Source organism: Varroa jacobsoni, unplaced genomic scaffold (assembly GCF_002532875.2).
Source record: "Varroa jacobsoni isolate VJ856 unplaced genomic scaffold, vjacob_1.0 contig00610, whole genome shotgun sequence".
NCBI lineage: Eukaryota > Metazoa > Arthropoda > Arachnida > Mesostigmata > Varroidae > Varroa > Varroa jacobsoni.
Window position 1 is genome coordinate 98,689 of NW_019214497.1, and position 15,448 is coordinate 114,136.

Sequence of the window (15,448 nt, forward strand, 5' to 3'; positions counted from 1 at the left end):
GTATCATCACGTAGCATAGTGGGGAATCAGTGTCATCATGGGCGCTATTAATCCACGGTAGACAACGACCGGCTGACAGACCACCCGAAGTGTGCAGAGTGCGGCCGTGTGTTATCTAGTATTATCATACGAACAGTAACAAAGACAGTGCTGTTGCTGGTTGTGCAGCTGCTGCAACCGTCTACGGCCTATCGGCTACGGCGACTTCTGTGGTTTTGCCAAAGTGAGTGGTGTTCTTCGAGCAACAAACGTTGAAAACGAAGCACTGCCGGGGTTCAAAGAGGAAGCAGCTTTTATGTTGCCACTGGAAGGCCTCTCAGTTTTCGTTGCTTTATAGATCCTAACTAATAGTTTATTGCCCTGAACATCAAACAGGGTAGGTCCAATACGCAAATACATAGTACACACATTCAGTATAGGTGTTACTGCATTGAGAAAGCTAGTCTATGTTTACAAATATTTTTACAATGATAACAACAATGGCAATAATAATCATCATAATTTTGTAGTAGTGTTACGCTCGTCCTTTCTCTACGCTTTATCCTGGTAGCTTCTGATGACGTTGGTCTACCGCTTACGGGCCTTCCGCCCCACTGACTATTCACATTATATAACATTATAATACTGAAACACAGAAAATTTGTTATGCTTTTGGTTATTATTGTTTTGAAGACATGCTTATTGTGGCTTGAGCGCTGACACCTGGCGGATCGACGCTCACTAGTACTGAGTACGACTAGAGGCGATGTTATAACAGATGCTCATTGTCAAGTTTCTACACTTACGGCATTATTTTCGTATTTACGTCCATTCTCCTAGCAATCGCGGGTGTTTAATAACCCATTGAAGTACATGCTTGTTTTATCACTGGAGTTACAATAGGATTGATCAAGACACAGTCTACGGGTCTGAGTTGTTTGACCAGCAGCATTTTGACAATAGATCTGGAACGCTTCCAAAGCTGATGTACACTTGATTAGTGAAATTAATTATTATTGATAAACTCCTATAAAATCGAGTGGGAAAGAGTCTGCGTAACATAATCTGCACCTATATTTGAAATGGCTGCCTCAGGCTTTTACTAAATGTCAATAAAAATGGCGCTGTCACTATAACGTCACAAAAACATTTCTTGATGTCTAGTAGGTTTTATTAAGACGCCGTTGCGTAGAGTGGAGGAATGCGCGGTAAACGAAATCAAACGTGAACGGCGGTAAATAGATCTCATGATGGTTATGCATTCGATCGAAACTGTACCTGTGTACTTTTGAATACCTGCAGCCAAGCGCGGCAGTGTGAAAGATCAGAAGGCAGTTGTGTACGGATGGGCTTTCGTTGGAACGACATACCTTATTTACTTCATCCGATCTGCCTTAGTATAAACATTCAGTAGTTAAAGTCAATTGGCTTCAGTGATCGATATCTATAGATGACGCGACTAGCAGTAGAGACATTTTGTTTTTTATTGACACACATATGTATATATACATATATGTTACCTACCGCTTTATCTGGAAGCCTTTTGCCAACTGTCAATGATAAATGGAAAATTACTTTCATTATTCACAATGCTGGAAACATTGATTGAATCGAATATTTTCACAATCATGTATATAAACGTTAATGTTGTGTTTCATGGTGATTTCGAAGGCGATGGTCAAATTTCATCGATATTACGGGAGTCTTCTAAATTGTTTCCGTTTTTGTTTCGATCGATTGCAATACTAAAATCTGCGGCTTGGCTTTAGTACGTGCAACCCTAACTTTCACCACCTAACCCGATACAGAGGGCCGAACTTAATTGGATAGGAAGGTGCTTGAATATCCTATGCGCACCGCAGAAGTATGTTGCTTAATCTGTAACTTGCAATAAGCAATGCTCTTCTACATTACTCGCCCATTATCAGGATACTATTTTGAAGTATTTCTTATAGGTTTTGCTATTGCTTGAAATGAGTTTTATCGAACTGAAAGATGGAGACAGGACCGTTTCGACAAAATCGTAATCTACGTCTTCGAATTAGCCCCTCTGCATATAAAAGCGTGACGAATCGCTCTCCAGGAACGCAATGTTAAACATCTCTGATTCGTATGTTATTTATGCTTAGTAACGGGTTAATGCACGCTTGTTGCCTAACCGCATTATGCTAAGCAATATTGTTCAGTTTAGCCAAGGGCAATTCATGTGCTCACGGTGTAGCTTGCTCAACCTCTTAAGGCGATCCATCCTGTTTTTTTACCCTCTGGGCAGCCTTGTCCACTTCATGCTGGCTTGCATGCTTCCAAAGTGAGTAAGGCATTTACATCACTGTAATTGTGCGAGCGATCGGTGAGATCGCGCTGTGTCAGAGGTGTTAGGAGTCTGAAATGTTAGAGGAGCCGATCGTTGTCTTGCAGTTCTAAGCTGTTTATGATATGTGATGACTGCCTAAACAAACAACATAAAGCAGATGTTGTCGTATATATGTTTAGTTGGTACTAACAGTGCTCCGTATCTGATAACATGAACAAAACACTATAATATACCAGAATATAAAAGTGTTCAAAAATAATGAACGAATCGTGAGTACGAAGCGGTTTCTGTGGATCACTTTGGTAACCAACCAACAAATCATGTCGCACCTGAAACATTGTATTTATATCTACAAAACAATGCATCTATTATTATTGTTGATAAAAGCATATCTTGCATGACTTCTGTCTGAAAAAATGAACCTTGTCTATCTTACTTAATTATTACTTTAATTGAATGAGTTTCTCGACGATATTTTTAAAACATTTCAATGTAATGTATGTATTTTTAATTCAGTTTATCCGGTACATATGTGCATTCGTATAGTTCTCTAAGTAATACACTAATTGGTGAAAATAGCACATGTTATTTTATGCTACAGAATAATTTATTTCTACACAACGAATTAATGCTTATATTCATTCTATAAACGTCGCAATAGAATACATCTACTATGTAGTTTCAACGGGAACAGAATCACTTTGTATTTCTGACGTGACAAAAATAGATATGGATCTAAAAAACAGATATTGGTAAACGTTTTAGTAACCCCACGTGGAGTATGGGATAAAAAACTATGTTCAACTATAGGCTATATAGCAGCGGCTTCTGCGAGACGCAAGATTTTGCCGGCTTATTTGGCCCCGAGGTTTACCTCTCGGCTGAGTCTGCATTGGGAATACCTTGGTCTCGTCCTAATGTTAAGCTAGATGGCTATATTCTTTGAAATTTCGCAACCCTTCATATACGCTGCTGTCAGATTCCTTCATTGGTGACTACTAGGGCTCAGTTTAAAAAAAATAGCTACAAAAGGATGTAATTGCACGCTCATCAGGAATTATCGTCTTGTGTGGCTATGGCAAAAATAAACAACCAATCAACGTTGGCTGTTTATTTTTGCCATAGCCTATTATTATCATATATAGAACTATTATTATCTTTTTATTATAAAACCCAGAGGGTAAAAAATTATATTTATAAAATTGGATCACTCAGAATATTATTCAGAGAGCAACGATTCTCATTCACATTTTATGCTCGGATTTTCTATCACTTCTGCAGATATTTGACAACTTCAAAATGGTATTATTTTCAAATGCCCCTCCTCGACATAGTTTTGGACAGCTATATTGTGTTGTAAAACATCTCCTCGAGAGCTGAATTTTGCAAATATTTGAGTAGGTGCTGGCAACAGAATTGGTACGTTGAGCATTTACTGCTTGTGGGCTAAGTTGGGACGACTATAAGTGATAGTTTCCGGGACAGTCTGTTTTCTAAAATTACTTGCGCCTGTCAAGTAATCTAATGTCGTTGAAGCTTACAAAGAGCTCTAATGTATTTTCGAACGATTAGAGGTCAATTAGGATTAACGGTTCCTTAGAATTCAATCGAGTATCGATTAAACGTACTAATCTCCTGAAAATAATATAAAAAACTATCTCGGAATAGAGACCAATAGAGATGATAAGGGCAAAACTGTTACAATAATGTGCCACGCATAAATATATAGACATGAGAAATATGCTTTTTTAGATAAACTACGAACAGAACATCGCACATTACGCCTGCTTATGTATTTTTGTCTGATTGACTTCAAAATCTTTCACTGTTTATGACGGGGCTCGCTCACGTTTACACATTTAATAGCGAATTGTCGGATATACAGCTGAGCGTTCGTGCGGAATGAGAATATGTCAAAGCACAAAGAGTTATAGCCTGTGCGGCGAATTTAAGTGCCGTTTTCTCACATGTTGCTAGAGTTGACGGAACTTGCTGGTCGTCACGTTTCGGAAGGCCATATGAGGCGCCTCCTAAATTGGTATTATCGAGCCTAAAAATACGTCGTTGAGGTCAAGAGGTCTTTGAGTTAGATCACGAACAATTACGTCCTCTGTCAATCAGCATGTAGTTAGGTGCCCGGCATACTGTTGCCAACTAACGTGGTCGCCGCTACCAATGAATTCCCGGGCTGTAGTTGCCAATTTGGGGCTAAAGTATCGGTTGTACGATTGTCAACGCTTGGCATGTATTACTAAATGAAAAGCTTGCGTAGAAGTGGTTCAGTGTTTATGGACGTTTATTTGTATTTATGTCTTATTAGGCGTAACTAGATGCTTTCGACGTGGTTTGAAAATGATCTTCCTAGGAAACTGTTGACTGTTTCTATAAATAGACAGGAAATTCTGCACAATAGCGAAGAGGACCTGAAAAGTGTAACTTCGCGCAAGTACACTCTGCTAGATTGCTGCATTGTTAGTGGGCGGTCATTCTTCCAAAATATCAGTCGTCTTTAACAGGAATTATGCTTGTTTATTAGAAGTGCCGATTGCTTTAGGGTGTAGTAGAAAGTATGCGGCAACAAGGAAAAAAAGTCGTCATTAACAAAAAAATCATATATATATATATATATATATATAACAAAAACAAAAGGCGAGATCAGTTTACATCGATTTATCGTTCTGTGTAGTTAATAATTTAGCTCAGTCTAAATATCCAATTTATAGCTTCATGGCTAATTGGACAAAACTTCAGCGAGTTTTACGCTATAGACGATTATACGGAGAGTTAGATGTCGGCTTACCCAGCCGATTCCTGTGGGTTATTTTGGTGCATCGGTTAAGTTAAAGCATCTTTAATGTACTGTTCTGCGTTTAGACAGTCTCTTTGAAATCGAAGTAACAAAACTTATGACTAGCACAACACTGAGGGACGACATGTAGAGCAGCGACGTTAGGTTCAAGCACCATTGACTTTATATTGGTTTGCCTTTTTTTTCGGTTTGCCATCCGCCAATGCTAAATAAACGAAATCTAAAATCGGCTCCATTGTTGGACAAACATAAGAAGCAGTAATAAATATATAACAAATAACGATATAATTCGGTCTATAGCTTATGTGAAAAAGGGATTTAACGGAACGACATAAGTATATCATAGGTACGTGAAAAACTCAATTATCATTCTTACGATATATTTAATTAAAACTTCTAGTAAACAAAAATTATGACTTTTTGCGATAATTTCTTCAAGCTTATGAGCTAGAGTTAGACAGTTCCGAATTTTCTGTAAGTCTAAAAGAATATTTCATAACGAATCTCTGTTTGGTGATCATCAATGGCTGAGTTGTATGTGCTTAATGTGGGAATGTAGGTTCTTTCGAATCTAAAAATTTGGAATTTTTAATGAATGTCCCGGAATTTGTGGTATTTACAGATAGTATAGATGCATAAGTTAACTCATCTCAGGTATATGCCGCATTGGCAAACTTATGATGGATTTTTGCTAGCATGCTTACCCAATATATTCGTAATACTATAGACAAGATATAAGATAGACAAGAACAGATATGCCTTATTGTTTTAATTATCGTATTGTATATGTAAATTAACGCACCGGAGCTCGCGGTTTGTCTGTTGTCCTCCGGCTCGCGGTGTCTTCATGTATATAAGATACATTCAAATGTGGAGAAACTTTATAGGGCTGTTCATCATCGTGGGCATATGCTTATTCGCTATTTTTGGCACTACAAGGAAGTCAGTTCTTTCGATAGCAAAACCGAAATTCGAGCGAAAATCAGGTATTATACAACGTCTTTCTCGCGTCGAACTTGTATAAGGGCTAAAAAGTTCTTGTTTTACTCGAAAGTGACGGTCTACATTATTGCCAGTGTTCATGCGACTTTTGAAAAATCCGAAGACTTTCATAAGGCAAACCTGAAAATTCTCAAATCTAATGGGCCCGAAAACGTACCAAAATTTTTCAAAAAGCCATACTTTATAAATCCGGATATTTTAGATATAGATAGATGCCTACTACCAATTGGGTCATTCAGGAAGGCTCCGACGGTTAATTTTCTAAAGGTCTTTTGTACATCTTAGAACCTTCGAGATTTTTGACCATTTTAAACGTTAATATATTCCGGACATTCGGCCTGCTATCAGCTTAGAATTTAACTCTACTCAAATATTTTTGTGTAGCGTATTTGAGGGACACCTTAACCTGTTTACATCTACCAATAAAACTTGACGTACGGTCACTATTAAGTAGTTATTTGCGGATTAAAGAAAAAATATTTTGAAATCACTTTGTGGTTTAGACCCGGTGGATAGTAGTTTTATTGAATAAACATGACCCTCAAAAATGACACTTCTAGCACATGCAAAAATTTCATTGAAATATCTGTTCTTGTTTAGTCTTCGAAGCAACTCATAAGCAAAGATCCGGATTAAAACGCTTAACTCTGTTTATATAAGGCCTTGTGTAAGTCGATTCAGACAAAAATTACGCAAAATTGAAATCACAGTTTCTTCATATCAGGCATGTTTGTGTATGTGACGTAATTCTAGTGGAATTATTTAACTCGCTATGAAGCTTCAAATGGAATCTCCTGTCCTTTCCATGTGCCGCAAGCAGTCTTTCTTACTCACGTAGAGGTCCTGCTCGATGCTTTCTCCTAATTAACAAAGGATTACGTTACGTCTTTTTTTTCTGTATCAGTCAACCTTTCCCTTCTCTATTCTGCCACATAATCTGAAGGCTTTCTCACCCATACACATATATGACAATCACCCCTATTAATTCAGCAGTGTTTGTCTTTTTTGATGGAACTAGCTTTTTGGACGTCATAGCTTAGGCTTTTTCTCTAGAACCACTGGCATGTTTTTTCGAGAACGAGCGAACCCAGAAGCACGGGTCATTTGTTTGATTTTCGGATAACCCTTCTGCTTTTTCACCTTAGAGCTAATGCTCTCTGCTGTGGATAAATAATCACATAGTATAGGAACACCAAGATGCCCGTAAACTATCAGTTATCGAATCATTACAAGTGAATTGTTATCATCGTTAAAATATTACTATAACGTACATACCACTGTCATGTGCTTTGACCACGTACAAATGTGTGTTTCTTTGATCATTTATATGGTAGATGGACGTCCGTTACGGAAACGCGCTTCGACGCCTGATAGCTCCAGACCATCGTGTGGTGGGTTGCATCCGTTGTACACTCTCTCGGGGACGTAAGAGCGTGCCACGGGTATGCGTCCTCGTTGAGCATCTTAAGGAACACTGCCTTCTTGTCTGCACAGAAGAAGCCGGAGGACCTGTACGTGTTATATTTCCCGTGCATTTAGATCAAGTTATTATCTAGTTATTGATCATTATGGAATCAGCCATTTATTGTTAGTGTCGTAACGTGTTGTAATGTCCCGTAAGTTAGTACAAAGGAAATAAATGTTTTAGTTTGTGTACAAGATTAATTGAGCAGGAATGAAACAGATAAATCTATTTGAACTTCGTATCTAAACTATAGTAAACCATTTTTGAGTCTTGCTTTTCATTCATTATTCATGTCCATCTAAACCATGTGCTTTCGTATGTTATCCAGCAAGTCACCTCCCCAGCCATTGTGGCCAGTAGTTGTGGTTCAAATACACAAATTAACCCAGCAGCGGCCGTGCTATCGTCCGACTCACGAATGCCAATCAACTCAGACTTCAAATTCGATGTTGGTTAGTATTAGTAGTACATTGTAAAATAGATGTCCGTCCATAGCTCATTTGGCTCTTTAAATGATGTAGTTAGTGGATAGTGGCTATCATCGTTTTTGTCGCTTCCCAGCAGGTTTCCTATAGACTCGTTACCTTGCATTGACTAAACTAAGGCTCGTTTGAGTAAACTATTTTTCACTTAATGTTATCGAGCGGTAAACGTGATAACGTTGGCTGTTGTATACTTTTTTGTCGATACCAACCGATGACTCACGGAATTCAGTAACATTCTCTTAGAGTTAATGGTAAAAATGTATGAATGATAAAAAATGAGCTGTACCGTGAACCAATTACGTTGGAAGTAATAAATGAACAGCCATTGTCTACTCCGAGGTAAATTTTTTTTTAATGAGAGCAATGTATAATCGACTAATCACAGAGCCAATCATCGGTTCGGGCCCTACCGGGAGAACTATTACTGCCACGATAACATATAAGAAAAAGCGCCTCATCTTTGAAGTTGATTATAGCGATATTGCCTCGCAGTTTGTACGGATGGTAAGCAAAGCTGTCGAGAATGCAAGTTATCGGACGTTCCCTTCTAGCGACTACCATTGGGTTGAGGTTTACAAAAATAGTAGCAAGTGAGTATGAATTGGTTGTGTATTTAATTAGTAATATTCACTATTTACAAACAGTAGAAAGCAAAGGTTTCCCGGTACACTTATTGCGAATGTCCTGAGGTATAACACGTTCATTATGTAAGCCTTGTGGTTTTCATTTAAATAGTGCTTTCCAATATGTTTTGTGCTGCCTGATTAGAAAATATGAACAAAAAAATAAATTAAGAATGGGAAAAAAAAGGAAAGAAAAGCATTGCTCGATATTTCTTTAACTTTTTGGTCTATTGAAGATTCTTTCTTGCCACAAATCCTGATGATCCTGACGATGATTCGATGATTGAAGAAGGCCAGCGTATGGCTTCTCGAGAATGTATGGTAAAAAATCTTATGCAGGAACGCGAGGAAGAGTTCACAGTACTCAACCAGCTCCGTATATTTTCTGCGACCTGGAATGTGAACGGCCAATCCCCTGGACCGGAGTCGCTATCAGGTAGAGTACACAGCAGTAAGCGCAGTAGGAAACTTATTTGTTTACTTATTTTAAGGACACTTAGTGGAATGATTCAAGTTCAATGAAAAACGGTTTGCTTCGTGCTGTGAAAAGCTAAAATGCATCTATAGCCAGTCTTAACGGCTGTACTGGACGTGAAACTTAAAAAACTTATTGATTTTAGTTACAACCGGCCCAATACGCATCTGATCTAGAATGATACAATTCTTATTGCTGAAATAGCGAGCTAAACTGCTTAGTAGAAGATACAATCTTTTTTATAAAATTTTCCTTTGCCGTAAATGATTCTTTCGTTTCCTTAATGCCCGTCTGCATCTTAAAAACGAAGAGTCACCATAGATGTTAAGGTCAGCGGAAGCATTTGAACCTTTCATTGAATGTTTGTAGTACTTCCGAATAGAGAAAGAAAAAAAAGTAGTCGGTAGAATACTAATCAAATCTGATTCGGAATAACTATATTACTTTATAAAGCTTATTTTGAGCCAATGTCCTGTCATTAAAGTAGATACATCTGCAACGGCGCTTATGTAAATGACCCATTCTAAGGTAAAGGTTCTTCGCTATTGCAGGATGGTTGTCGAGTTCGTCTCCGATGGAGCCCCCAGACGTATACGCAATCGGTTTTCAGGAAGTCGACCTGTCAAAGGAAGCATTTGTTTTTGCAGACTCTCCCCGGGAAAAAGAGTGGCTTAATGCAGTCAAGGCAGGACTACATCCACGGGGCAACTATCGAGAAGTGAAGACGGTTCGGTTAGTTGGTAGGTTTGTTGAAATCGTGGAAGAACGCTCCTGGTTCATGCACTAAATTTACAAGTTGTTTATAACACTTGCGAAGGCAACAACTTCGGAACTCGGTTTGCCTGTCTGAAACTTCATTCGTTCATAAATGTTACGTTGGCTTCCGCTTTTATGTTTTCATAGGAATGATGCTTTCGGTGTTTGTCGACGAGAAGCATTTAGAGTATGTGACAAACGTGGATTCATCGTATGTAGGTACCGGTGTCCTCGGTATGATGGGTAACAAAGGTGGAGTCGCGATTCGCATGGACCTTCATTCGACTTCTGTCTGCTTCGTCAATTGTCACCTCGCTGCACATGCAGAAGAACGAGACCGGAGAAACCAAGACTTTAATGATATCCGGAACAAAATAATGTTCAACAGTCTTCGTCCTAACCGAACGATTCGTGAACATGAGTGAGTACATATTTCTTTTATAATGTCTTTACTATTCTCGTGTTCGCCAGACCATCCTCATTGCTTCTTAGTCCGGTTCTTAGAAATGCAACTTAGCATAATTTCTACTGCTTGACAATGGAAAGCTCCTCTGCCCACCGAGCAGCTTCGGAGCCGCTAGCGTTACCGAGATATTCACACGCATTTAATAATACTGTCACAGTTCCATTCTCATTAGAGTGACTGTATTGGATGTATCTTGTGATGCAACAAGGCTAAACATCAGCATTTGATGTCATATACCACGCGTTCTGTTATATGATCTGCAGCCACATCTACTGGATCGGCGATATGAACTATCGTCTGCAGGACACAAATCGCGAAATGGTTGAGTTGGTGTGTGCATCGGGTAACTTTGCGCCTCTGTGGGAACGTGATCAGTTACGGGATCAGCAACACAAAGGGTTTATCTTCGTTGGCTTCGAAGAAGGAGCGTTAAATTTCAGGCCCACATATAAATATGACGTGGGTACCAGTCGTTGGGATACAAGTGAAAAGGCACGAGTGCCTGCCTATTGCGATCGCATCCTCTGGCGTGGGTCGGCCATCCAGCTGCTCACGTACCGTAGTCACGATGAATACACGATCTCAGATCACAAACCCGTTTCAGCGCTTTTTAGCTCAGGTAGTAAACGTTGTAAACGTAATTGTGCCAGACAGAAATTTTGTATCTTTGAAGCATATCACTAACTAATAATATAAATCTACATACATGTAATATTTTGTTTCTATTTTTGAACTAGACAAAACAATTATTTGATTTTCTGGTTTCGTGAATAGGTAACAAATTCGCAGTATTAAAAGTTAGAAGGTGATACAATCAGCCTGCATCTATGACTAATGTCTACGTCATCTGTTTTTGGCTTCTGAAATTATAGGCATTCGCGTGGTGGATGCGGCTAACCGTAAGGAAGTTTACCAGGAAGTAATGAAACAACTGGATAAAGAAGAAAACGACTTTCTCCCTCAGGTCGCTGTGGATCAGCACTATCTTCATTTCAGTGACGTACACTTTTACGAACGAGTGTCAAGATCCTTCAAGGTTACAAATACCGGTCCTGTTATCGTGAAATTCCTTTTCAAAGAACAACCAAAGAGCAAACGGTATTGTCGGCCTTGGCTTAAAGCCGACCCGTATAACGGAACACTCAAAAAGGGGGAATCGGTAGGTCGTTATTTCTTTACCGCTTTTTCGTGGCACATTCTCTCACTACCATTTATTTATGGCAAAGCATTGGTTACAGCTGGATTTTTCCATTTACTGCATTAACCGAACTTGCTATTACGGTTGGCCGAATATCGCATTTTTCCATATATTAAACTTCAATCTGGGTATGATGTTCATTTTCCCTGGTTTCTGTTGATATTTATTCCACTGGGCGCAACAGTGCGATATCACCTTAGAGGTCTTGGTGGATACGACGTGCGCGGCAGCTCTAAACAGCGGCATTGAACGGACAAGCGACGTCCTTGTGTTGCATCTTCAGGAAGGAAAGGATATCTTCATATCTGTTGATATCGACTATCGCCATTCTTGTTTTGGGTGTTCTCTCGAGGCTCTGGTTCGGCATACGACGCCAATTGGGCTAATGGCAAAAGAGGCGCTTTTTGCACTGGTAAGTAACAGCTGAATTTAAAGAGAATACCCGTATAGCATGTTTTTAATCCTCTATCAGTCCCCATCCAGTGTACCTTTGGAAAATTACTTACCGCTATTCGACACTATTTTTTCAATGGACGGGTTAACTGAACTACTAATGTTGTTATAATACTAAGTATACTAATATGATTGTATTTTGATCGGAGCGATTGAAATGTTCTCGGCGATGGCGCAACGGCAACGTGGCCGCCTGACCAATATCATAAGGTGTCAAAAGTAAAATTTTTTTGTCTATTATCGGTGGTGATACTCATCCTCAGGAAATTAAGATAATTATTTGAGGTGAGTCTAGCAAGTGCTAAAATTGGCGTCGTTTGCGCACCTAAAATCAAATACTTTTGTAAAATGCGTTGGCTTTCGTTTGAATTTTAGGAAAAAGATCCTGAAAGAAATGCAGAGCTCGGTATTCCATTTGAAATACCAACAGAACTGTGGGTTCTTATTGACGGTTTGAACCGGAAAGGACTCGAAGTAGAGGGCCTCTTCGTAAAGTGTGGTAGTTCAACGGATATTCAGAGCGTTCGTGAAGCTCTGGATAATAAAATGCCCGATGGAAACTTTGAAGGTAAGAAATATACGATCAAAATAAAAGGGAGCGTGAGTGAACTATAAGTGAGGGTCGCACACGGTAAATAACTTTTCGCTCTAAATGCTTGTTCCAAAGTTGTAAAAATTTTTTAGTTTCCCGAAAACCTATCTATTTTAAATTCACATAGGCGACTATGTTACATAAGATCCAGCAGTCCAGTGACAGTAATACTTTAGACAGCCTTTGCTCGCTAGTCATAATTATGAGGGACATCGTACTCATTATGATTTTTGGTGTGTTCTTTCAGCGAGTGTATTCTCAGTGGCTGAATGTCTGCTACTATTTTTGAATTCATTACGAGAGCCGGTAATACCGTTTTGCTTTTTCAAAAAGTGTTTGGATAGTGCTTCGACGTATACGCAAGCGAAGGCGGTATTGCGAGAACTGCCAAAAGTACATAGAGATACTTTCAGATACTTGGTCGTCTTCCTGCAAGAGCTGCTCAGGTCTTCACAGTTCAATAAGCTTGATATTAATCTGACTTGTAAGTAACGTCTGCCTTTAATCAAAATGTTTCATGCTTAGGCTCAATAAAACACCAGTTGTAAATTAAGCTAACTAAGATGTACGGATCCTAAGAGTCAACCTTATTTCACTGTTTATGATGGCGAAAGGTCTCTTTCTGACTTAGGAAATCATTACCTGAAAGGATTCGTAAAAACCCTCGATCATGTTATATAAATTTACATAAAAGCAAACGAGATATATAGCGTGAAGAGTTTTTAGGAATTATTAGGATTAGTTCCAGTGCGATTAATGTAATTGCGAACAAGAATATTCTTAAGTGTAGCCATCTAGATAATTAAACTAACTCGAACACGATTTTTTGTGCTTTTGTTTTTCCCTTGCCTGATTAATATCTCAGCTACGATCTTCAGTTCTGTCATGATCAGACCGCCGCAAGAGTCACAAATGAGTCCCGCAATTGAACGTACTCGGTGTACATTTCTCTACCACTTTCTTGTCAATCCCTGCGAAATATAAGGGATAAGACGCATTTGATTGGATTTGCTTACCTGTGATGATTGTAGGCCACCTGTCGCTGCATCGCAAACAGCTGACACGTTGCATGGCTTATGTTTTGATGCTGCCAATTCAACGATGCTGTTACACATACATAACCTGTCATCGATGATATTATATCTAAACTGTGCCGATGCCCGCAAAGAAGGATCTTGTCAGAAGCCTGTAACGCAAAACAGATCACGATGAGGTCGCTTTATGGTCACGAAAAATCAGTTGTGCTATATCCCACTACCCTTAAACGAGTTAAATGAAAAGAGAAAAGGCTGATTGTTGGACGTTCACGGTTAAAATACACACAGAGGCTGAGTGAGGGATTTGATGGTATTTTTTCATTGGTTCATATCGTCTCGTCGAGTCATTGGTTTTCTTGAAGGCGACTAAATATACTAAGTGTCTGAATGGGTGTTTGTGCATATTGTCGAAAAACGAGTATTTGTTCTTTATGGCCTTGGGGTTTAGGATGGATAGTATATATATGCGGAGTGTTGATTAGAGCAACTTGCTATAACGATGAAGAAATAATTCATGTCAAAGGAGAAAACTGTCCGCTCAGAGGATTTTTCGGTAAAATACTGATTATTGCCAATATCTGCTACCGAATACGCCGAGATTCTACCGCTACTGTTGTGTTGGCATGCATGTCTTCCTGCGATATGTGATGGCAACATGTATTGGACGAATATTGGTCTAGTAATGATAGTAATTATAATAAATAAGAGTATTATATGTATTTAGACATCAAAGCAACATTCCTAGACTGACGACGTTGCCACTCTTAGTGTATGTGTAGCGTACGATCTGCATATTGGGTTCTTGTTCAGAGGGTTTCCTAGGGGGGTGACACACGATTGGCCGATACGGTGAGCGCACCGTTGTTGTGTATATATGATATATAATAATATAGCAAAATATATATATATATATATAGATATGTGGCAGAGAAACTTTGTATGTTATGCAGTGGCACAATCCGGGCAAAAAACACGACTTCGAGCTTCCGTTTGTTGCGTCGTTTTCGATTGTAAGTTGTAAATACAAAAGCGATATAGCCGATATTAGAAAATCACCGATGAATGAACACACACGGAGAAAATAGCGAAGACACTGGCAGTGATAAATGATAGCAGTATGTGACAAACAAATATTGTATCTATTAGCATTGACAGGCAATATATAAAGAGAAGCTGAGAAAGGGAGGGTACAAAATAACACCAATGAGCTATTGGCTACTATAGGCATATGCGCCAACAGAAAATTTGTGTTCGGGATTCAGCATCCCAACAACCGCCGTTTGTGTCGTCTGGTATTGTAGTCAAAAGTCTGCTGATATAATTACAGACTATTATAGATAGGCTTACGAACAACGATGGATGGTAAAAACGACTTTAGGAGACTGAATGACAGTAATAAGGTTTTATTGTATATCGAAAATAAGTGGAAATAAAGTTAACAAAACTCTTTCGTGTGTTCTTTGTTCTTGGTTGTACGACTTAGAGTAAGTACAATCATAGGGCACGAAGAAGGAGATTGGAATAAGGTGTAGTAAGTAGGAAGTTCGTTTGTAGGATTTTGTATGGTTAAGAAAAATGAATGTAGGAAACCAATTACACAAGCGACTTTGGTCGAAAACAAGAATCAAATTTAATGGTAACGTACGTCCAGTTTGTTTCAGCACGTCTAAAATCGTCTAATTAATTTCACCGAGGTATAAGGCTACTTAGTGTGCCTAGGCAAAAAGAACTAACGTCTAATAATAACAAACATCTTATTGCCGGTTTAGGTGTAGGATGAGACACTAAAAGCAG

At 38.9% G+C, this 15,448-nt stretch overlaps 1 protein-coding gene and 1 long non-coding RNA gene across 3 annotated transcripts; one reads left to right on the plus strand and one right to left on the minus strand.

The window, feature by feature from the left end:
• Positions 1 to 62: 62 nt before the first annotated feature.
• On the plus strand, positions 63 to 15,101 carry Ocrl (Oculocerebrorenal syndrome of Lowe). 2 transcript variants are annotated; one of them, XM_022852207.2, is made up of 13 exons: positions 63 to 376; positions 7,439 to 7,615; positions 7,898 to 8,021; positions 8,440 to 8,644; positions 8,914 to 9,113; positions 9,704 to 9,892; positions 10,056 to 10,329; positions 10,638 to 10,993; positions 11,247 to 11,533; positions 11,757 to 11,984; positions 12,401 to 12,593; positions 12,865 to 13,101; positions 13,483 to 15,101. In XM_022852207.2, exons 2-13 carry the CDS (start codon positions 7,439 to 7,441, stop codon positions 13,599 to 13,601), a joined length of 2,589 nt encoding a protein of 862 aa, XP_022707942.1. In that variant the 5' UTR covers positions 63 to 376; the 3' UTR covers positions 13,602 to 15,101. The 2 variants fall into 2 exon arrangements, with proteins under 2 accessions (XP_022707942.1, XP_022707943.1); XM_022852208.2 differs by having other exon boundaries at positions 63 to 223.
• LOC147751996 (uncharacterized) lies at positions 6,596 to 7,520 on the minus strand. The gene is made up of 2 exons (XR_015315315.1): positions 7,380 to 7,520; positions 6,596 to 6,964 (listed from the first exon to the last, which is right to left on the minus strand). It is a non-coding gene; the product is annotated as an uncharacterized LOC147751996 (long non-coding RNA).
• Positions 15,102 to 15,448: the final 347 nt, after the last annotated feature.